The sequence below is a fragment of the Lepidochelys olivacea genome (genome assembly GCF_965140295.1).
Source record: "Lepidochelys olivacea isolate rLepOli2 genome assembly, chromosome: 7".
NCBI lineage: Eukaryota > Metazoa > Chordata > Testudines > Cheloniidae > Lepidochelys > Lepidochelys olivacea.
In genome coordinates this window covers 37,269,582-37,293,717 of record NC_140417.1, presented here as the reverse complement: position 1 = coordinate 37,293,717, position 24,136 = coordinate 37,269,582, and the positions used below count along the sequence as shown (strand labels likewise).

Sequence of the window (24,136 nt, the reverse complement as noted above, 5' to 3'; positions counted from 1 at the left end):
CTTTCTTCATGAGGAGGATAACTATTGTGATGAAACAGAAAAAGAGAAGGAACTTTTCTTGCACTCAGTTCCCCTACAGAGATGATCTCACATCTATGCCACTGCTTTCTGGAATAATCTGCAAAGAAAACAGAGTGCATGGGAGAAGGAGAGAAATGGGGGATGAGGGGAGGAAATTAAGTGAAGCTACCAGGAAGAGTGATCAGAAGCAAGGCTTGCATGAAGTATTGGGAAGATTTACTTGGGTGAAGAGATCCAATAATCAAAAAGTAAATTGGAATAGCTGAGAACTGTTTAAAATGGCAGTCTGTAGAGAAGAGAAGATCGGGATAAAAAGGGAATAGGTTACTGAATTTAGGGGAAATAAATGTATATGTACTGTGCAGTAAACTTGCTTGGTATCGTACTATCTGGACCATCTGTAAAGAAATTGGTAAAAAATAAGACTGTCATTTAACATTAGGGGCCAAAGCCAAGTGGGTGGTAAGTTTTTGAATCTGTTTCTGTGGCAAGTATCTTAACACTCGTCCTGAAGGATACAGACATATAAATCATGGCTGCCATCAGTGAAACAGAGTATAGATCTTTCAGCGTCTTCCCTTCTAATTCTTCTGTAATATTCCCCAGAGGAATGTGTGAGAGAGGTGTGTGTCGGTCTTTTGCACTGCTGGATATGTATACAAAATCATAATACGGAAAGTCTGTAAGAGCCAAGCTGTCAGTTCTAGGAGATGCAAATTTGCAGGTAAAAGGACAAGTTCCTTGATGCTTTCTGGGGTGAAGATTTGAGATTGGTGAGAGAGCTTTAAGCAGCTGTACAGGAGAGGACTGCGTGCTTCAGGGTCAGTATGAAACCTGGCAGGTTGTGAATTTATTTTTCTGAGGATTGGTTATGGAAGAGGAGGGAAAGGCCAGTAGAACTAGCTATGGGAAAAAACTGCTTGAGGAAGAGTCCAAATTTCTGGATGACAGGATGTTTCACTCAACAGATACAGTTGAGGAGAAAACAAACCTTGTTACTATCTACTCCTAATAGAATCAGAAATAAGCATGAAAAAGGGTGGGGGAGCTCAAACACATTAAATAATGATGAAAAATTCTACAGATGTAACTAAATTGGTGCAACCCTTTTGTATGGACACTCATCAGTTTCTAAACCAATTTTAGTTAAATCTGTAAAACTTTTTCATTCAGAGAATGGGCCTAAGTAACCCATACATGTTGGGTACTGCTCAGCATGGCTATTCAGAAGGAGGTTTACAAGAGTCTTGCTTATACAAATGTAATACATTAATCTAGAACTGCTTGATGTGAGGCTCGGTCTCCAATTGTAGTAGGAGTCTACTTTAGAGTGAGGGGGGGTCTCCATTTGCATAACAAGAGAGCCAAGCTGTATTGTTACGGTAGGTGTCACTTGGTAGAACTGTTACACATAGTGTTCCAAGTTCCTTTTCTTAGTGTGTGAGCAAATGTTCAGTGTTGCAAAGACATGCTGTGTTGTGGTGGTCATTCTGTTACACAAGGTTCTAGGTAGAGAGAGCTGGGCAAGCAGCAGGAGAGTTTGCACTTGTACACCTAGAATATACCCATACTCCTAGTCACTAATTTCTTCTGCACTGGGAAGCTGACCTGCAAGGCCTGGGTAGCTGCTACTGCAAAGCAGAGGGCAAAAATCCTGTACTACGTTGCATGCAGGAAGTTGGTCTTGGACTTGTAGCGTTATTTCTTACATAGAAGTTTTTAGGGTTTTTTTTTTTTTAGGTCTGCATTTATATCTAGTGTATTTATTTTTTTAGGGTGAGGGAAAAGGTGGGTTTTTTGTTTTTTGTTTTTTAACAAGGTTGGTTTAAAACTTGAGATTCTTCCACACAACCACAAAATACTGGTTATACCATCTTGTGCCACAAGCGTGGGTACAGAGCATGATACTGTGATGTGAGGGCACTGATAACCGTTCAGAGGCAGTTTACTTTGCAGTCCTACTAAGGTCACAGATCAGTCAAGGGTGTGTATAACAACTGTTCTGAGGCTTGAAAACTGGTATGAAATGTGCAGGTTTTGCAGTATTGCCAACTCTAAGTGTTCGAAAGTCATAAGTCAAGTTCCAAAAAAGCCATGAGATTTAAAAAAAACCAACAATTTGGGTTTTTTTCCCTCTTCTCTCTTCTGAGCCTTAAGGATATACTCTGGTCATTTTTTCAAATTTTTCCTGCAATCCAAAGGGTTAGAAACTTCTTTTCTTTTTGTTTTATTAAAAGTTGAGATTCTCCCATAATCACTTGACTCTGAGGGATGAAGCTTTCAGAAGACAGCCAAATATCAGAAAACTTGTGATAAACTGATCAGAGTTGGCAACACTGGTTTGCTTCACGGGGGGTAGTGTGACTGTTTCCTTTGGTTACAATCTGAGTGGCTTTGTACACAGCCTCTCCTCCCACCTGAGTTTTACTTGGAGATTGCGGTTTGAACAAACTCCAGATAACTAGTGAAACTGCTAAACTCCGCCTAGTTTTGAGTAGTAGTTGAATTTTCATGCATTTGATGCAAAACCATAAGTTGGCCCAGCTTTGTGTGAAGTGTTTGGGAACCTCATCCACCCTTTCAACTGACTTAATTTGAGTATAAAAATATTAAATGGAAAAGCATTAAAATGCATTTTAATTTCCTTTTTTTTTTTTTTTTTTTTAGGCCACCAAAGTAGCTCTCCTGTATCACCAGTGTCCTACTTTGCCTCAGACACTCGGCATGCAGTGAGCTGGTGATGGAAATGCCTCAGTCTATACTGAAGACAGCAGTCTGCCTATGGAGATACTGTAAGTCTGATCTTCAAAATTAAATGTTTGTATTTTAAATACTCCTCTTTCACTAGGAAGATCTGATGTACTTGGACTATCCCAGTTTAGCTGGACTGGCCAACCATTCTGTCCAGTTATGCTGATGACACAATTTTGTTCCAGTATCAATAGGACCAGCCAGGACACCCTGATGACTAAACACAAACAAACTGTACCTCTGAGAGAGCCATTTCTTTTACAATTCGATAATATTACCATAATGGAAAAACAGTTTCACACGGCAAGATTCCTTTACTTCCCATGTTGACCTAATCATTACGTTCCAATGAAATCAGCAAAAGCTTCCTGTTAGCACCTGCTCTTTACCTTACTCTTAGTGGCAGCAATAACTTTTATTACAGTGACACCTTTTCTGTCTCCAGTTACACCTTAATTGCTGTTTGTCTGTGCTACAGGGCATCTAAGTTACACTGCTCCTTCAGTTTCTCATTGGGACAGCAGACTACTTACTTACTGTTTTAGATACCTAGGCTATGTTAGACAGTGAAGTAGAAACCCAATGGCAGAAAAAAATTATAGTATTCCTCCCCTCCCCTCCCCCATACACAGCTTATTAGTAATACACATTCAAGGAACTGAGGATACCTCCCGCATTTGCGGGAGTATATGGTCAGATATGCACTTGCATTATAAACAGATTCCCTACACACCTTTTCCACCAAATACACACACACTGTTCAGTATTTAAGGATTTTGCAGCAGTCATGCTAAACCAAATTCTGCCTCTTAATGCATGCACAGGGCAGGATCTGGCTCATTGTTCTGGCCTTTGGCGGAAATGAACACAAACAGGGAAACACATGGTGCCCTTTTTATCTGATATTTCATTATTGTATCTTTGTACATAATTTCCTTGCCTGCAAGATGACTCCTATACTGCAACTGTCTGTCTGTGGGCTTGTCTACGTGATGGGGTAATGTGCTTTGTGGAGGTGATTTCTAAAGCACCCTAATGTATTGTGCATTAATGGATTGGGTGGAGACCCTGCTGGTGCGCTTTAATGCAGTGCTGTTTGAGATAGTATTACATTAAAGTACATTACGGAACCTTTAGTGTGCACCAGCCGGGTCTACAAGGACCAATTAATGTGCAAGATGCTAGTATGCTGTAGAAAGCATTACCCCACCATGTAGAGAAGCCCTAAGTCTAATTTTGCATGTGTGTAAAAATGTATATCCACTGGGCCAAATTTTGTTCTCTGCTATCCCAGTGTAAATCTACAGTAATCCTATTGAAATAACACATGTGTAACACAAGACAGAATTTGGCTCACTGTTTCCATACCCTTTTTCCTCCCCAAAATGAGTGGAAAAGATCTGTTGCAAATATTTGTTACGAACACATTGCTAATGATATAGTGTCATGTACAATTTTGGATGGAAAGTACACAGTTGATGTGATCCACCTGCACAATAAAGCACAATGTGGTCTGAAAACAAAGGACTACAAAATAAAAAAAACCCACAAAATAAATGGGATTGTGGTTTGAGCCATTTTGCTATAGACTCATAGATGTTACGGCCAGAAGGGATCATCATGATCATCTAGTCTGACTTCCTGCAGATCACAGAACCTCACCCAGCCACTCCTGTAACAGGCACATAACCTCCTGACTGAGTTACTGAAGGCCTCAAATCATTTAAAGATTTCAAGTACCAGAGAATCCACCATTTACTCTAGTTTAAACCTGCAAGTGACCCAATGGGACCCGTGTCCCATGCTGCAGAGGAAGGTGAAGAAACCTCTAAGGTCTCTGCCAATCTGAAAATTGCTTCCTGTCCCCAAATGTGGCAATCAGTTAAACCTGGAGTATGTGGGTGCGACCAACTAGCCAGACACCTGGGAAAGAATTCTCTGTAGTAGCTCAGAGTTTTCCCCATCTAATGTCCCATCTCTGTCCATTAGAGATTTGCTGATAGCAGACGCATATGGGCCATATGCCATTGCATGCAACCTCATCATACCATCCCCTCCATAAACTTATCAAGCTCAGTCTTAAAACAAGTTAGCTTTTTTTGCCCCTCACTAGTTCTCTTGAAAGGCCGTTGCAGAACTTCACTCCTCCGGTTAGAAACCTTTGTCTAATTTCAAGCCTAAACTTGCTGATGGCCAGTGTATATCCATTTGTTCTTGTGTCAGCATTGGTGCTTAACTTAAATAACTCCTCTCCCTCCCTGGTATTTTATCCCTCTGATGTGGTTAGAGAGAGCAATCGTATCTCCCTTCCGCCTTCGTTTGGTGAGACTAACCAAGCTGAGCTCCTTGAGTCTCCTCTAATAAGGTAGATTTCCCATACTTCTGATCCTCTTAGTAACCCTTCTCTATAGGAAAACCTTTGTCCTAGGAAGGCTGTGCTTTCTAATCTGCATAATTTTTAATTCAGTGGTCTCGTTTTGTTCCCTGCATTATCTCAGGTAAATCGAGTTCTCTTCATATTCCCAGAAGAGCCTACTGTACATCTTTTTTTCATTACATAGATTCAGTAGAATGTCTTAAGAGCTTTGCCTTTTATTTTCTTCTGTTGATGATTGAGGAAGCAACAGCAACTTCGCAACACACTATCCTCTTATATTTGTCCCTGGGGATTCTCTTATTACTGAGCAGAATATATGCTTTCATGAGCATGTCCAGCATTTTGCTTCCATCAAGCTCTTTGCCTGCAAATGATGCCTTGCTTTATATCTTTACAATCTCATTTAAACTACATAGGATGGGAATGTCTTATATGTATATCATTTGCTAGTTGGTTGGTGAAAGACTAATATGAAGCTCTCCATTTCACTCCCTGTCTCTGCAGCCTTCCCAGTTCCTGGCAACTTGGGGAACAAGAGCATTCTTCACTTTTTACTAAACAATTTAATGTTTAACATAAAATCTAAGATTATAATTAGCAAGGACAGTTACAGATTAATGTAAAAGCATTACTTCTAACGGATCTGTAATTACAAATACAAAATCCGCATGAACAGAAGCATAAATGTATCTCTAGAGTTAAATAAGATGTATAATCACAGTCACAAACACACCTACATTTATACATGGGTCTTTAACTTGCCCTACTGGCATATACTAGTATGCATATATCTTTATAATATAGTAATTTTGTCTCGTACTTTAAGAAAACAACATATGTATCAGCCAGTTAGTCTGTCTTCCACTATTAAATGTACTGGTTCAGCTATCAGAAGAGGAAAAATTTCTAGCTAATCGACAATCAGATATTCAGTTTGGGGTTTTCCTCTATTGAGCTGGTCAGTGTATTTGTAATACTTTTCGTTTGGTGGACTGGTACAGTTACAGTGCCATAATGTGGTGGTTGTCAGGCTTCAGAGATGGACACCAAATAATTCTCATGAAATGTCAACACTTATAGAGGCCAGCTGTGAAGTTAGCTGAAGAATTAGAGGTCTTCCCAGAGGCAGTACACCTGTGATTTCATGGCTTAGTTGTCCTAACTTGTCCCTTTATTATTGAACTCCTCCAAATCTGGCAATCTTATTCTTCCATCCTCTGTTTAACATCGTATGATTTTAGATACTTGACTAATCATGATGAACTGCAGATGGCACTGTTGTTCAACAAGAGATAACCAGTGGGTTAGACAAGGACTGGTGACTTTGAGCATTCTCTAGAGGCTTGCTTTGTAGGAGTTCGCAGGCAGCCAGCTCATGGTAGAGAGTATCTAGGACCTCAAGGATGTGAGCTTTTCCTTTAAAAGAAAATTTCAGAATACATTAGCATATTGGCAAAGCCAGGAAGATGCAGATTTTAACAGTCATAAGACTACCTCTCTTTCCCATAGGTGCAATTTCAAATATATGTAAGGGGACTGTTGCCCCCTTACTAACATTCAGTGGGGGTGTTTTGGTTGGCTAGCTCCCAGTACTAAAAGGGGACGGGTTGCTGGGAAATCAGGACCCTGAAACTGACAGTCCCCTGGTACAATGGGGAGAGGCCAATGCTCCAGGTCAGCCTGAATGACAAGGCAGGCAGGCAGGCTAATCAGGGAGTCAGGAGGCCAGGGGGTCCCGTCCTCCCTGTAAACTGGAATTGCCTTGGTCAGACAGCGTGGGGCCGAGGTAAGGAGAAAGCAGGGGCCCAAGCTGAGCTGGGGAGCAGAGCCGTGCCAGATCCAGAGGGACCAGAAAAGCAGCCCAGAGAGAGCAGACCTGTCCTGGGAGCAGAGCTGCAGCAACCAGAGCCAGAGGGGCCAGAGAAGCAGCCCAGGGAGCTGGAGGCAGAGCAGGAGCAGCACTGAGAGAGAGTGGTGGGGCTGGGGCTGGAGCAGTCCGGAGCTGGGTGTGGTGAGCAGCTGGGGAGAGCAAGGGGGACCCTGAGCAGTGGGCCCACCCACAGGGAGACGCCTCACCCAGGAGGCTCTGCAGGCCAGGCTTAGAGGGGGATTGTAACCCTGACAGGGCAGGGGTGACACTGGGAAGAAGGGTCCTGCCACTTAAGAGCCTGAGAGCGTGTGGCCACCACCAGAGCAAGTGTCCAACCCGCAGCATCCCTGCAGCACAGCCAGGGCCTGAGAAGAAGGCCTGGGAACCTACAAGGAACAGACTGTGAACTGCCCTGACATTCCAGAGACACTGTTTGTGATGTTCCCATCCACAGAGCAGGGTGATGTGTTTTCCTTTAACCTTTCCCATTTTTCCTTATTCCTTTTTACAATTTATTTAATCAACAATTAGTTTATTTGCTTTAAATCATATGTAATGATCAGTGGGTCAGGGAAGTGTCCAGTGCAGAGAGAGTACCCCAGAGTGGGAACACCCTAGCCCTGGTCTTAGGTGACCACAGCAAGGTTGGGGGGTGAGCCCCCCAGGAATGCTGGGCCCAGCCTTGTTGGGGTTACAAGGACTCTGCCAGACAGGAGAGTGGAAGGGGAGTCCTCGAGGGCAGGGAGGCTTCTGGGTAAAGAAAGTGGGAGCAAGGACTCAGATCCTTCCGGTAGCCCATATCACCATGGTAGTGCAGATGCCAGGAAAGCTCCCCACAATAGTGGGACCAATCCCCCCTCTTACATATAGAATTCTGAATGTGGAGACCAGAGAATGAATTCTTCTGCATATCAAAGGGACACAGAATGGAACAGTACACAGGGACTGAGTCCTCTGCAGTTCCTCCTACTGCAAACTCTCTGCTCATTAAATCCCCTCATCCTTGTGATAACAGAGACTGATTTTTGAAATGTATTGGCTGTCTGTGTGCTGCACTGCATCAGCAGTTAAACTTCCTAAAACCCATCCCTGAAGGATGGGTACACCCTGCTGGTCTAAATACCTACTCATCATTCAAATGGAGACTGGATTCAAGTCACAGCAATGAAATGTAGCTAACTGAATCAGCCACTGGCGTAGCATTCTCACACAGTGAGAATGTTTGACTACAGAGATTTTGGAAAGCAGCTCATGTCACATCAAGTGCAAAGCCAGAAAATCCAAAGCAGAGGAAACATAGGGATTTTATAGCAAAAGTGATGCAGAACAGATAGAGAATATATTGATTTGGGCTTCATCAGCTTTCCCTCATTAAATACTTTGGTTCTCAATTATGTATCTCTGGAGGCCGAGCTGTGCTAGGGTTAGGGAGAGGGCATGTTGCCTCAGCAGCATTGCTTGGAGTAGTTATTTCCCTGTAAGGTAGGTACAATACCTCCTGGGTGCTGTGGGAAGTGCTGGACAGCTATCCCATAAGATGGAGCGCGGCCCTGCCAGAACACTTCCTCTGTACTCCTTGGAGCTGCTCAGAGGTCACTAGCTGCCACCTCTCTTTTGCTCCCCAGGCCTACAGCTCAGGTATGGCTGCCGTGTGTGTGTGTGTGTGTGTGTGTGTGTGTGTGCTCATGGGCAGCAGGAGGAGGGTTTGCTGTGCCATTTCCCCCTGTTCTCAGGACACCCAGGCTGGAGCGGCACCACTTTGATCGAGAATGTCTGGACACTGAATCACTGCATGCTACTGACAAGCTTTTTGTATGGCAAGAAGGCTCAGTGGAAATCAGAGCGTTTTGTACATGTTACTTTCCCTGAATTACTGTTGTTAGTATTCTGCAGAACAAACCCTCGGGCTGCATCTACCCTTTCATTATCTGTTCTTTGACCTCTCTCTGCCTATTAAAAGCCCCTACAGGCAGTCTTCCTATGCAGACTAACTGGGTACAGTGTGCCAGCTTCTTTGAAGAAGGTAAACGCGAAAGCTCTGCTAACAGGGACAAAGTAATCAAATTTAAACCTCCAGGCTGTGAAGCCTGCATGGTTCTTCCATAGGCAGCTCCTGCACAGTGGGCTATTGTCCAGGGAGATGAGTTTGCAAGTTTAATTTTTGTAACAAGAACACGAAAGGCTGCTATTAAAGGAGAGCAGGTTTGACCCACTGACTTTACTGAAAGATGCTGCTTTCCTTTGTAACTTCTCTTTAAGTCAGGCAGCGAAGAGCTCTAGACAATGGAATTGTAAATGTTGATGAGTGGTCAGTCTACAAACTAGGGGCCCACATTCTCCTCTCTGATACGTGTGCAACCACACTGAAGTTGGAGGGATTTAATGTGTTTAGAAGGCAAAATCTGGCCCTGTGGGCAATTTCTATTGATTTCAGTGGGATGAAGAATTCATCTTAAGGGTAAAATTCAGCATGATGCCCCAGTTTCTGTACTTTCAAAGATTTGAAGCCTTCATCTTTAGTAGGGGTCTTGCACAGTAATGTTTCCCCCTTTGGGAGTGTGACTTTGCTTTTCTGTCTACTGTTTACAAGGTATATAATCTGCCTCCCAAGTGACTCTGAATTACAAATATACTTTGCACATTTCTTATTCTTCATAAAGTTTTACTTTCTTACCATGTTGGGGGTCACGACAGGATTCCAAAGTGCTCAGCAAGATTTTTCCCAAGGCTCGCTTAGATATGCTCTTTAAAACACAAAACAATATCATGGAACAATTAACTCCCACACCAGCTTAATATACACAACAAAATCTAAATATATGTACAGTGGATTTGCACTTGAAAATGAAAACAAAATTAATTCCTCATAACATGGTGTCTTATTTTGGAATCTTTTTCAATCTTTGAGTCAAACTGCACAGTGAACAGAAGATTTGGGTGTCCCTGTTCTTTAGTTCCTGACTTTACCATAAGAATCTGCAGTAGTTCAAAGGGAAATGGAGAGCACAGAGCTGAGCTTTCAAAAGCTTGTGGCCAGAAAAATCCAGATGCATGGGCTTATCATGGAATGCAAGCAGGATATAGGCATGCTCAGGACTATCAAAGTCCTGGCCAGGCTCATGCAAAAGCCCTTGTGTGTTGAAAGATGGGCAGTACAAATACATGAGTTGTGGGTGAGGCCTCAGAAATAGGCCCCCCATACCTATTTTCAGAAATGTCTGATACCATTTTAAGCACACACAAACTAGGGGAAGTTACTGCATGTGTTCTTCAGGGGAAACAGCTGGGGAAGGTCCTTAATCAGCCCTCTCTTGGCTGCTGTCTACTGAGATCTATTTAACATTGAGAGTACCTCCAGTTTTTAGGGCTAAGGCAGCTTGGCTGGCCTGCCTTTGTAATGATTCCATTTTAGAAATGGTTGAGGCTGCCACATGGTGTTTAGAAAGCATCACTCTCAATTTGGTACCTAAATCTCGTTTGGGGGAGAGGAAGTCCTGCAGTCTAACTAGCACCCTCAGCCCACCTACCTGAAAGAGCAAGATGTTTTGATTAAACCCCAAGGAGTGGCAATAGGCAGAAACAATTCCTAAGAAAAGACAACTGCACAACTCACAACTGCAGTTCAAGTGTTATTGCATCTGCTTATTCACATGTCCCGTCCCATCCACCTCTTCAGAGTCCTACTTGTCTATAGCCCTTGGGTTTAGTGAAAGCAGGAACTCGGGTGTTTGGGAATGCATGACCCTTCAATTAACCTCTGTTCTGAACATTCAGTAATTCAAGAGGATGTTTGTTTGGTTCCAGACTGGCTTGGCTTTCTAGAAGGTTCCTGCACTTGTGTAATGCTGGGAATGCTGTATCCATAAGGGTGAAAATACAGAGGCAATATAGCCTTAAAAGCTTATTCATCTGTAACTGCAGTTTCTCATTCATCTGTCTAACGCACCTCCTCCATAGGGCTCATGGGACTTTCTTCAGGCTCTACTGGGGATCCTGTAAATCATCTTTCTTTATTCACTGGAGCTAGGGAACATGACCACACACAAAGGCATATTTCCAGCAATGATTAGCATCAAGCAGTATTTTCACAACAATGTAGCACATTGTGTGATGGATCATCTCCTAAGCTGGACTGATTTTCAACAACACGGCTGACCAGTGAATGACGTGTCGAAGTCTTGACACGGAAAGTTCTTATGCCTGCTGTCAATCACAATCAGTCATTCTTTGCCAGCTTAATAGTACATCCTTCATTGGGTTGGATTGTTATTGATCCATGTGGCAAGCAGTGTCAGACTTGGGATGTGAAAATAAAATGGGCTATGCGAAGCACTAAAGTAAGGTAACATAATTTGAGATACTGCATTTGTTCCCTAGAGTCAGCAGTAGACACACCAGCATACTTCAGGCATGGTGAAGTCGTCGTATGTGGGAATAATCTAATTAAATACACAGTGTACAGCTCTGCTGAAAATTCAGGTGATGCTCTGAATCCTAATCTAAAAAATTAACTCCTAAAAGTGCAATGCAGACTGTACAGCTCCTAACATACCCCATGTTCAACAGCTTATCCAGCTTGCTCATCTCTTGGTTAATTCTCACCACTCCCCCCTGCCTGAAGCAGGAATTTTAAAATAGCTTTTTAAGGAGGACTGACCCATCACATTTTAAATAAGAACCAGTTTGTGTTGTGATTCCATCAGCTCTGATTAACTAAATAGCCCCTGACTGGGTTAGTACTTGGATGAGACGTTTCTCAAAAACATCTCTGGTTCTGCAGGAAGTAGTTTTGCTCCTTCTGTAAGTTGTACTCGTCTTGCTGCACTAATGCTCCTATATGATGCAGCTGGATGTGCTAGAAGACTGAGGAACTGTTGTGTAATGTAGCAGGCTGCTGCATTTGAGTCCAGCACTGACCGTACATCAGGCTGGTATTTCAGTGCTTGGGAATGAAAAGAGTTATAGAAATGTAAGAGGATTATGTTCATTTCCTTTTTTCAGTAACATGTGGATGTGCATAACCTATGCCTGGTGCATTCTGGGGGTGTGCCAGGCAAAGGCCCTTTAAAGTAGTGGCAATAGGATCAGACAAGTATTTCTCAGGCCTGTTTCTACTGAATTGAAGGCAGTCAGGCTGCCACTAACCCATTCCCAAAAATATTTCCTGTGGATGTGGGGGCGAGCAGGCCTAACTTGTGCACTCCAGAGACTTCAGATGGGGAAAGAGAGGTCAGTCTGATGTGAGGGGATTTATTTCTAAAGCTCTATCACTGGGGCAGTGTTGAAAGCCAGCAGGCTCCTTCCAGAAGACAGCTGAAATAAAAATAATCCTACACCCAGCCTTTGAGAAAATATCATGATGTGGTTCTGCAGTATTGACTGATCCTTAGAAATTCATATTGCAGAGCAATCCATGCAGTGATGTAGGTATGCTCCCAAAGAACAGCTTCTTATATGTGCTGTGTGTTTGGGTGGGTCATACGCTATCAATTTAATATTTGATGCATTTTCTTCTGGAGGACTAAATCCTGCCCTGAAAGGGGCTTGGACCTGATTTAGTGGATTTTTAGAAAATCTGAAACTACTATGATTCCAAACTTTTGTTCGGAAGGAGGGGAAAGTTTTTGGAGAGTTACACATAAGAGCTTCTAGGCTTTTCCTCTTTGCTGCAAGGCAACCATTGGAGCTGATGGTTCCAGTGGCAAAGCTGTGTGTCTTGCATGTAAGGGAACCCTTGCATTTGGATGTAAGGTACAAACATCCTTTTCAGTTTGAGAGGGACACTATCAAAACCAGCTCCCATTCTTTGGACTACTTTCTTGCCGTACCAGGTCTTGAAGTTGTTGAAGAAGCTGTAAAACATCCATGAGCTTTTCTTCCACCAGGGACAGCCTAACTCTCTCAGTCTCCAACATCTGTAGCTCCATCTTCAACAATTCAGTCTCCTCCACCTTTTGTTGCAGTTCACCTAGCATTGGGCCTTTCATCTGGACAACGACACAGGAAGTTAAAAGCATTGGAGCTTTTGTTCTCTTGCATAATAATTGCAAAGCTAACTTTTTTCCTCCAGTCTGGGTAAATGTCAGTTTGCTCCAGAAAACTACTCTGAAGGGAAATTCTTCACTTTGTTCTATTGCTATGTTTCTTTAAGGCACTGAATAAATGCTGCTAGGAAATGTATTTGCTCTTCTACTTCATGACATTTCATTCAATATTTGGTGTAATCCCAGACTACTCAGAAATTGTAACTGTTCTCATTCTGAATTCTGTACTTCAGCCTTTCTTATATCTATATTTTTCAAGGAAGGATAAATACAGAGAGGGCTCTGCTTCTCTCACAACTTTCACACTTTTTTCTATCCCATCCACTATGCATAGAACACAGACTTATTAAATAAAGTAATAAGTAGGTGATTTAGTCAGCAAGTTTCTTGTCAGCATCTTGGGAAAAGTGAGTCTTGGGGAAAGATTTAAGACCCTGATTCAGCAAAGCATTTAAGCACATGCTTAAATGGGGAGAGGGCAATGGTTTTCAGACCAGCTCAAGAAAGCCCTGTTCGAATAAGGCACTGAAGCAGGCTGAAGGGTAGCCTATGGAAGTACTCATGCGCTTAACGTTAAGCATGTTGATTAAGTGGTTTGTTGGATCAGGACCTTCCTGAGCTACTGCAAAGCCAATCTCTAGGACTGGCCAATAACCAATAAAACATGGGTCTCCCACATTCCCAGTCAGCATCCTAACCACCAGGCTATAGGATCAGTTTCTCTCCCCATCTTTTCTGTTGGAGCTGTTCTACTTTGTAAAAGTAATTAAATATTCTGTGGACCAGGCCAGAGAGATACAAACTCTGTAGTCAGTCTCCCACATCTCAGGCAAGTGCTCTAGCTACCAGCCTACATATTTTGATGGAACAAAGTCATGTTGAAATATTTTTGACCAGTTCTAATAACCTCTCCTCATTTAAGCATTTGCACAAGTGCTTTGCTGAATAGGGGTGGATTTTAACACGTGCTTAAACTTAAGTATCTGCTTAAGCACTTTGCTGAATCAGGGTCTTAAATCCTTCCTCACAACTTACTACTTCCATATGTTTACAAGAAACTGTCTAAGTCATCTACTTATTTGTTTCATGTATTTTTCTTATGAGTTAAATGCTCATTTAGTGGCGGGAGGATGTAGTTGGGAGGAGAGGGCATATGGAGGCTGGTATCAAAGCTGGGTTTTGGTGTGGAAGAGAGTCAAGAAGGCAGCATTGTTGAGGAAGGGCAACTTAATGTTTAACTTACAAGTTTCATTTTTGTAAAGAAATAGGACTTGTGCCTGTCATCATCCTGATCACCTCGGTTGTACGTTGTATCCCTTTTCCTACCTCTTGCCTGTCAGATGCTATGCCGTCTTTGGAACAAGAACAGTCTTCCTTGCTGGTTGGAAAATGCCAAGATGCTAATGTGACCTAAATGATAGTAACGAGCTCTGAACAGGTTTCAGAGTAGCAGCCGTGTTAGTCTGTATCCGCAAAAAGAAAAGAAGTACTTGTGGCACCTTAGAGACTAACCAATTTATTTGAGCATAAGCTTTCGTGAGCTACAGCTCACTTCATCGGATGCTTATGCTCAAATAAATGTTAGTCTCTAAGGTGCCACAAGTCCTCCTTTTCTTTTTGCAGCTCTGAACAACGTGCAGTTCGGATGACTTAATCTATATCCTCTGCCAAATAGTGACTTGAGAGTTCCTCAGTGAACACCAATTTTGCAGGAGCTACGCGAACAAACGACTAGTTGTCTGTACATACACCCAACATAATCACCATCACCGGGGAGCAGTCAGGCTAAGGCACAATTAATGCTCTCTGAGGTTGTGGGGAGGGAATGGTCTATTGTGAATTAATCTTATTGCTTCTTTCAGCTAGCAGAGTTCCTCCTTTCCTCTTCTGCACTGCAGATATCCTGCACATCATAGGTGCTGCCCATTCCAGAGAGAGAGAGTCCCGCAAATCTGCGGATACCTACTTTATATCCGGGATAATTTTTGCGAATTTTGTATCAGCACAGGGCTCTAATTACAGCCATGTACAAACACGTGAAGCAGAGCTGTATTTTCCCCTCGCATCTGTACAATGCAAGGGACAATATATCAATGAAAGGGGGGCAGGGGAGGAAAGGCCTTTATCTGCTTAATCAGAGCACTTCTTTCTTAAAAATTTCTGGGACGTTTCCCCAATATTCTAGCCCCTCTGATTCTCTTCTCCTGCACCACCCTCCTCATGTGTTAGGCAGCAGCTGCTTCTTTCACAAACAGCTATTCTGAACCTGAACAGCCCTCTGCATCGACAACCAACAGGAACCCAGTCTGCCCCTTTGACGAGATTTTTTTTCAGAGCATCTTATCTTTAGCCACACTGGGGGAAAAAGACACATGAACTTGGATGTCCTCTGCTGCATGCTAGTGCAAGGCAGCAGACCCCATGCTGTTTGCCTTCAGTCACTAAACAAACTCTTCTGGAAAAAACTCAGTCTTTTCTCTTTAGTTTGCATGCCTCTTTAATTCTGCCCACCCAGCATTCAGCTGTCCAGTGTCATAACCACCTGCTTTAGTTTTTATAGATACTCTGCTCGGAATATCACTGGATATTTCTGCTGTTGTCTCCTTGTCCCAACCTCGCCTATGGTGCTCTTTCTTCTGCACCTCCCAGTCTGCTGCTATTATACTAACTTTCCCAAGACAGTTCTTACCTCTTGATGCTCTATCACCACCTACTATGAAATAGATGCTAGTTTCCCTTCATCCCCTAGTCTGTTTACATCTAAGATGTCTGTAGTTGCTTTTGGTGCTTTACTGTTCCTCCAGCAGTTGAAGATGGTGGCTCAATGTAGGTTGAAAAAGTTCTCCAAGGTAGTTTGCTTCACATAGGCTATATCTATCATCTTCTCTGACTCCATTTGTTGCAAGTTAGATGATGACGACTATAATAAAGTATAGATTGTTCCCTAAAATAGATATGGAGGAAGGATGATCGATTTTTAAGGCACAGGACTGGGACTCTGGGTTCCAGCTTTGTTATAGACTTTCTGGTTGGCTGTGGGCATGTCGCTTAATCTGTCTCATCTGTGAAATGGGGATACTTCCTTACCTCAAAGGGGATCATGAAGTAAAATTCATTACTGCTCATGGGGTGCTCACATACTAACATGAGAAGTGCAACAGAAATACCCAAATACAAAACCAGGATATAGAGATTTGATAAATTATGTTTGGCAATTTTTAGTTTCTTACTAAACTCCTTTCTTTCTGTGTTTACCATTGTTTGGTACAGAATCTGCTAGTGAATTGTCCCTATTTGAAGACTCTGGACCAGTCTCAAAAGTGGGGGCTCATTTCCATCTGCGTGTATTAAAATAAAGAGAGAGAGAGAGAAAAACACATGCAGACATAACTAAATGTGCAAACTTGCACTTGTGCTTGGAAATATTCTTGCATGATTACCTATTTGCACACAAGGGCGCATTTTTGACAGGTGTAAATTAATTCTCTCCTTTTTGATTAATTTGGCCTTGCAAAGCTGAGACATTTGTTCATAGCACAAAGCTTTGTAAAGTGCTGATATATCTTTAGAATTTTCTCATGTTTTCCTTAATCTATCCTCTAAGCCTGACACCTTCATTAACCTGTCTTTGGTAGATGGTACTTAGACTTTTCAGTTATTGAGAATTGGAGCTCACTATAAAAGGAATCAAAGTTAGCTCCTCTTTTATCTTCTGGTTTTTGTAGTCTTAGATTGGATCAATGATTGGTCAATATGTGCGGCTCTTGCTCTTCACCTGCCTGCTGACGTTGTTTGTGTGATCTTTCAGAATTGGTTTTGTAAATCTAAATAACAACCTGTTGCTATTTGTGTGCTAGCTTCCCCAACTCAACATGGAAAGTGACAGCTTGTTTTCGTGGTTTCTTTATTAAACCAGGAAATGTATTTAATTTGGTGAGAGAGGGTATTAAGAGTTTTCCTGCACGCTTTTTGTGCATTTAGAAAGTTCAGGTGAGCATTCACTTTTTCAAAACTGATCTTTGCTCCTTTCAGGATCACCATCTCTCATTGCCAAAGAGCTTTGCAGCAGCAGTAGCACCAAGCTAACCAACCAACTAAAATTATGCCTTCATACCAGCAATATACAGTCCATTAGATTTGCAATTCATCTAATGACAAAGGCAAATTGATTCACAAATGATGATTTTTAAATTTGTGGTTATGCTACGATCTATGTGAAGTTTATCTTGGGTTTTTTGGTATGATTTTTAGGAAAAGCTGATACTTTTTTTCTGGAATACTAGTATAACTACTAAAAATTTATAATGGACTTTTTCTGAGAAAGTTACACAGAACTCCTATCCATCAGCAGAGGTTACAAACAGGACATTCCTAGCTCTGCAAAAGGAAGATGAATACATCTAAGAGTGTGAGTGGAAGGCAAGGAAAAGAGGTAAACCTGGCCACCATCTGTAAGAATAGAGTAAATTTAGCTTTTTATGTGGCTGGTGTTTAAGCAGCACAGAAGCAAAGCGTTCCATTCACCTAGGTAATATTACGGGGATACATTGTCATAGAACCTAGTGTACTGACAGTATTCAATCCCTACTACACTGTACCAGGTGCAAGTATGTCTTCCTTTCGTTTTCCACACTTTTCCCCTTAAGCAAATTTCATTGTGTGTGGGGATGGGAGGGAAGAGCATGTCCTTGAAACAGAAATCTTGACAAAGCCACTGAGTGGCAACATGCAGAAAAGTTGAACGTTCAGCTATGAATTTAAACAGACCTTAGTGGTTAATAAAATCATTCCAAAAACACTAAGTCCACAAACTTCTTTTGAGCAAAGGAGCATAAAAGAGCCAGTTTTTGGTTATGAAGCAGATGAAACTTTGGAACAAATTAGGCTAAAACAATGTGAGGTGATAACATTTTTATAGTATTCACAATTTCTGGCACAGAAACAAATGAATTGCCATACCCAATCAGGCAAGTTGTAAGGCAGTTTATGGCCACATTTTCTCCTCCTCCCCCTTATTCCCCTCCAGCTGTACCAAGGTATTATATGCTACTTACTTGCTTCTCTGTTGTACAGATGACTATCTGGGCCATGTTCTGTATTCATTACTTTTAAATACATCTGTCAGGGAAAGACTGGTGGCATTTACACAGATGAGTAGCTGAGGTTTTGTGCATTTAAATAAGATGAGGTGAAGATACTGAGACAACACATTTGTCTTTTGAACCTTGAAGTTATGTCCACACTAGAAATTGAGGTAACCCCAGCCCCGCAAGGCTGAGATTGAGATTTTCTGTCTGTCAGTGAGCTGTAAGATTTAATCTAAGTTGAGCACCTGCAACTGAGCCAACTGGAGGTGTATTTACAAAGGTTATTTTGGGGGACTGGTGAGAAGATTGGTAATAGTATATGTGAAGCCTTTCACCCAGTGCTGAGACACCACAGGGGAACCATGTATTTTCTGCACCTACTATCAGTCCCGTGCCTTTTCCACCTATTAAATCCACATGGATATCTGACAGAATTTTAAACATGTTATTTTGTTAAAACAGCCTGTGTTGCACAGTATAGACCTTCAGATCCATGGACGTTCATGCAATAGTCATATTGGAAGTGCTGTTGCCATAGAAAGCTAGGACGTGGCCCCACTTCTGAAATGGTGACATTGTGGTGAGGCATCAACAAGGTTGAAAGCTAACAGAAATTAGATGTAAATACAAAACATGAGTATTTAAAATATTAATGAAACGAATCCTGTGTGTACATAAAATAAGGTAAACCTCGCACTTGTTACCTCCTTCATGTTTGTTTCCAGTTTTTTCACTTCATTCCCTTTCATCTCAAGCTGTTCAGTTAACTTGGTGATTCTCTCTGCTAGCTCCACAGTGGTATTCTCATGGTCGTCATTATTGGTGCTCCCAAAATAAGACATCAGTTTCTTCACTATTTTGTCATCACAGCTATGTTTTAAAAAGAAAAATTAGTGAAACCTCCCAGCCAAGGTCAGGCTGCTTAAGAGCTATGACTGGTTTCCTGCTGTTCTCCTGGCATCTCATAAATTCAAACTTGTGACTTTGACCTATAGAGCTCTTTATGGTTTGGGTCCCTACTATACTGGTTTTCAATCTCCTCTTAGTTGACAGCTGAGGAGCCTGAACTAACATCTTCTACATTTTGTACAGCTGGAAAGAGACTGGGGTCAGACTGGAAAGCCTGTTCACCCATGGCATTACTGGAAGGAGGATTATGATGGAAAAGATCTTTTCTGGAGAGTAGGGGGAGATTTCCCAGAAGGAATTCTAATATAGAATGATTGTTTATGCAATAAAGACTCATGTGACATGTTGGGGTATGCATGCTGAGAAAGCCCAAGGTCCACATGCTAGAGGGAAATCTATCTTTTTACTTTCTTCTCTAGCATTGAGTAAAGTTCAGGCACATGCACATACCTTCCCCTTCCACTCCCCAATATTTCACTTTCCTCTCTGACTCCGGTTAGGATCAGATGAGTATATTACATCCAATCTGTGTCCTGTGACTGGGGGATTGCTACCTTTTGTTTCTGTGAAATAGTTTTATCATTTCTTACTGAAGCCACAATACTTCTGAAATCTTTTAAATCGTGATACAATTTGCAATGGGACAACCAAAGCCTAAACACTAATTTCCGTGAAACATACCCACTTCCACAACAGGGGACTCTGTCCAGAAGTTTCTTCAATTCAGCCACCTGGGATTGCTGGTCCCCTATCCACTTCTCCTCCTCTTCATCTGAGGCAGCCTGGCCCTCCACAGAACGGAACATCTGGTCTTCCACTGGGGAAAAGAACAGCCACTTAGCTGGAGCTAAAGCTTGGTCATGCTCATCACCTTTTGGATACTTAATTCTCAACACCACCTATTTAGGTGAAAGTGAATCTAATGTGCTTAAGAGGGAAATGACATATTTACATAATAGCATAAAAATACTTCCATACCTTTTTAGCAGCATGTGAGATAAAATTAGTGGTTCTAAGATTTGATCCACTGCAAACAAGTATTTAGTGGGCAGCATCAGCAATAGTTTTGTTCTGAGCACTAAACCCTGAATTTATATCAGTTTAAATCAATTTAAACGTAGTCTTTTAATTTTTAATTGTTTTAATAAAGTGCAGTGTCAGATCATTAAAATGCACGGTTTCAGTAGTTAGCAATTGTTTGCAGTGGTGTTGTTGTAGTCATGTTGGTCCTAGGATATTAGACAGGGTGGGTGAAATTATATCTTTTATTGGCCCCAACTTCTGGTGGTGAAAGAGACAAGCTCTTGAGCTGTGTAGCTTGAAAGCTTGTCTCTTTTGCTAACAAAAGTTGGTCCAATAAACGACATGAGCTCACCCACCTTATCCCACAAAGTAAGCAAGTCAAACCATCTATAAACAATCTATAAAGCTTATTTCTTCATAAATATAAAGTTCTTAAACCTTAAACAATATTTCACGTATAGTGTATGTGCACATTTAGTTACAGTCTGAGGAACTAAGTGCTTTTAGTGTAAGGTATTAGCTTTGTGTGTATGAACGAGTGATGGTGCCCTCTAGAGGCAGGCATGAAAAGAAGATATGAGATCTGCACCTTCAACTAGCTAACGCAGAGGTGGGCAAACTACAGCTCGTGGGCCACATCCGGCCTGAGGGACCCTCCAGCCAGGCCCTTGAGCTCCTGGCCTGGGAGGCTAGCCCCCAGACCCTCCCCTGCTGTTCCTCCTCCCCTGCAGGCTCCGTGCCACACCGCTGACCCAACACTCTGGGCGGCCGGGCAGCGCAGATGCAGTCACGGCCTGACCCGGTGCTCTGGGCAGTGTGTCTATAGCACCGCTAGCCACCGGCGCTCCAGGCAGCGCGATAAGGGGGCGGGGGGGAGGGGTTGGATAGAGGGCAGAGGAGTTAGGAGGTGTGGTCAGGGGTCGGGGGTGTGGTCAGGGGTTGGGGTGGTCCGAGGGTGGGGAACAGGGGGGTTGGATGGGGCAGGGGTCCTGGGGGGGGCAGTCAGGAATGAGGGGGGGGGTTGGATGGGGCGGCAGGGGGCAGTCGGGGGGGATCTGGGGGTGGCCAGTTAGAGTGCAGGAGGTGGTGGATGGGGCAGGAGTCCCGGGGAAGAGAAGTGGGGTGGGGGGCAGGGATAGGAGGCAGGGGCTGGGCCACGCCACTCCACGCCACGCCTGGCTGTTTGGGGAGAGAGAGCCTCCCCTAACCGGCCCTCCATACAATTTTGAAAACCTGATGTGGCCCTCAGGCCAAAAAGTTTGCCCGCCCCGAGCTAAAGGCTCGAGGTCAAGTGATAGAGGCTTGTGTTTTAGGAACTGAAGAACCAGAGCTCTAACCTTAACTACTTCTGTGTCTACGTGTGTGGGGGAGAGTGGGAGATTTATATAATTGTCTGTAGACTTGAATTTTATTTGCAGTTGGCACCCAAACTGTGCTGTAGGCTGCTGCCTATGGGTTTGTTACAATAGACTACAATATTCACGCAGCCCAGGAAATAAAATTCAGCCATCTTCAAGATACAGACCTCTTCCGCTCAAGTTTAAAGAACCATATCCATTAGCTGGCACTAGTGGTAGGGCTTGTTATGTAATCTCTTTGCCTCACCCTCTATTGGCAGAAGGGCTGTAATCACAAAGATTTGGGTAGGTCTGATGTACTGTATTCTATCCTTTAGAGGGCAGTTTTGTTGCACATACAGGCCAATACATTCATCTTTTACCTGGCTACAAGCCTAAATGGTACGATACCAGCTCCCCTGCTAGGTATATTTTCTACAATTAAAAAAGGCAATCTGGTTTCTAGTTATGTTTTAAAAATATTGGACAGTGGCATGCTAATCCAATTTGCCTTCAAATGGGGTTCCATTTACCTAATTGATGGGTTATCACAATCAATAACTGATCTGCTGAGCAGGTTCCCTGCAGTATTACATAGTGTTTGTAGATTTATATTGCAATGCTTAACGCTAGGCAAAAAGAAAAGGAGTACTTGTGGCACCTTAGAGACTAACAAATTTATCTGAGCATAAGCTGTAGCTCACGAAAGCTTATGCTCAGATAAATTGGTTAGTCTCTAAGGTGCCACAAGTACTCCTGTTCTTTTTGCGAATACAGACTAACACGGCTGCTACTCTGAAACCTGTCATAATGTTAGGGAAGTTAACTTCCTAGAACTGCTTTTCCTTCAGAACTCTTCACATTGCCAAAACAAAGAATTCCCTTCAGATCTTCAATCTGTGATACATTAGTAGTACACATTTTTGCATAATCACTTACATTATCTTGCTAATGGAGTTCAACAGAAAAGGGATCAGGGTTACAGTGGTTGTGGGGGTAGCAGAATTGTTGATGAGCCACCGATGTTACAGAACGACATCAATTCCTTTAAGACTTGCAGACTGTCATGTTTGTTCTACTAGTCAGTGTCGCATATGCCATGTGCAATACACAGATTAGCTCTTTGCAAATGGCAAGGGGGGGGGAAGAACACAAACTTTCAAGCAGCCCTAATGCTTGCATATTTGAACCACTATTTATCACTTCTTCCACATGTGGAAATGCCACTTTCTGTAAATGAACATGTCCACTTACACATCCACTACTGTCATCACAACAGCATGACATAGCAGATACTACCTTTTACATGTCCTTTACTGCCTATGGTTATTAGGACTGGAAACCAGAGAGCCAAGTGAAATCTCTTACATGGCACCACAAACAGCCATATAAATTGCATAAGACAAATATTCTCAGGCTTGTTAAATCTAATTATCTAATTACACACTGTTCAACCATAGTTACACATTCTCTTCTGCAATGAGAAATTAAAATTTATAAAAGACCTACAAACCATATATCTATAATGCATGAAATCATCTCACCTGCCAACCCTAGAGCTGTGGGAAGCTGACTAATTTTGTTTGTGCAACTTTCCAGTTTCATTCTGAGTGATTTTTGTCACTCCTGTCCTTGCACACCAAAATTGGTCTTTACTGGAGAAAATGTCTATTTTCATATTGTAAAGGTGTGAATATGACTTTTTTTGTATCATTCTTGATAGGAAAGTCATTTAAACTAGAAATACAGGTTATTTTAGCTTGGAAATGAGGCCTACCTGAACAAAATGTTATGTGAAAATGGGCTCATTTTTTAGTTCCTAACCTTAGAAATTTTTGAAAATTTCAAGTATTTTTGCATTTGAATATTTTGCAAATCTCTGGTCAGCTCTTCATCCAGGATTTTAAAATAGCACATGTAAAAATTGGGTGGTTGGTGAATATTTACAGATCTTAGATCCATTAGTAAAGATCTTTTCACTTATGCAAATGTGTTCCCATGGGAGACCTGAGGATTTACACCCTCTCTCAGCTCACCTCCACCCCACCATAAACAGCCTATGTGAAGGCCATCATCTTTCCAGCAGAGAACTGGCTGGGACACCACTTACAGACTTTTAAGTGCCTCCCTTCAGTCTGTTTGAGAAGATGTTGATCAAAGCGTGGTCTGAACTACCCATCTCCCCCACCGCATTTGAAAAACACGTTGCGGCCACTTGCACACTGGGATAGCAACCACAATGCTCTTTGTGGGGTTGCAAGAGCTGCTAATGTGGCCACGCCAGTGTGCTTGCAGCTGACAGTGTGAACACACATGGCAGCGTTTTTCCTGCTGCAGTCTCCGAAGGCTGGTTTAACTCCCAGCTCTCTACATCTGCAAGCCAAGCCCTAAATCTCTCACATGACAGTACAGAGCCACTGTCACAAAGCAATCAGATCAGGTCTATGCTGGCCGTTTTGTTGTATTCAACTCAAATTAAAAGTACAGAGATGCCTTTAGAAAATCATGCTAGAAGCACTTCTTATTACCACTCCCCTAACAGACACCCATATGCACAGCTGCACTCTAGCAGAACAAAATACCTGCATTTTATTTTATAATCCAGGACCCCAATGACATCTCTCTCTGTTTGTGGAGGGCATTATTATATCACACTTCCAGGCCTACACTTCAGAAGTCAAATTTAGCTGTTCACCTTCAAATCTCTTCTCAATGGA

At 42.4% G+C, this 24,136-nt stretch overlaps 1 protein-coding gene and 1 long non-coding RNA gene across 3 annotated transcripts in view; one reads left to right on the top strand and one right to left on the bottom strand.

The window, feature by feature from the left end:
* LOC311523345 overlaps positions 1-24,136 on the top strand; it is a 124,163-nt gene that overhangs the window by 46,538 nt on the left and 53,489 nt on the right. Inside the window, exon 2 of the long non-coding RNA XR_014712321.1 lies at positions 2,689-2,813. This is a non-coding gene — a long non-coding RNA (uncharacterized lncRNA). The remainder of the gene's footprint in view (positions 1-2,688; positions 2,814-24,136) is intronic.
* EFCC1 (EF-hand and coiled-coil domain containing 1) overlaps positions 3,067-24,136 on the bottom strand; it is an 89,724-nt gene continuing 68,654 nt past the window's right edge. The window contains exons 4-8 of one of the 2 annotated variants that reach the window (XM_084633218.1): positions 19,741-19,876; positions 18,855-19,020; positions 12,848-13,006; positions 9,694-9,763; positions 3,067-6,565 (exon numbers count right to left, since the gene is read on the bottom strand). In XM_084633218.1, coding sequence (XP_084489344.1) covers positions 6,432-6,565; positions 9,694-9,763; positions 12,848-13,006; positions 18,855-19,020; positions 19,741-19,876 — 665 coding nt within the window. In that variant the 3' untranslated portion in view covers positions 3,067-6,431. The remainder of the gene's footprint in view (positions 6,566-9,693; positions 9,764-12,847; positions 13,007-18,854; positions 19,021-19,740; positions 19,877-24,136) is intronic. The other variant, XM_084633219.1, reaches the window with a different exon arrangement.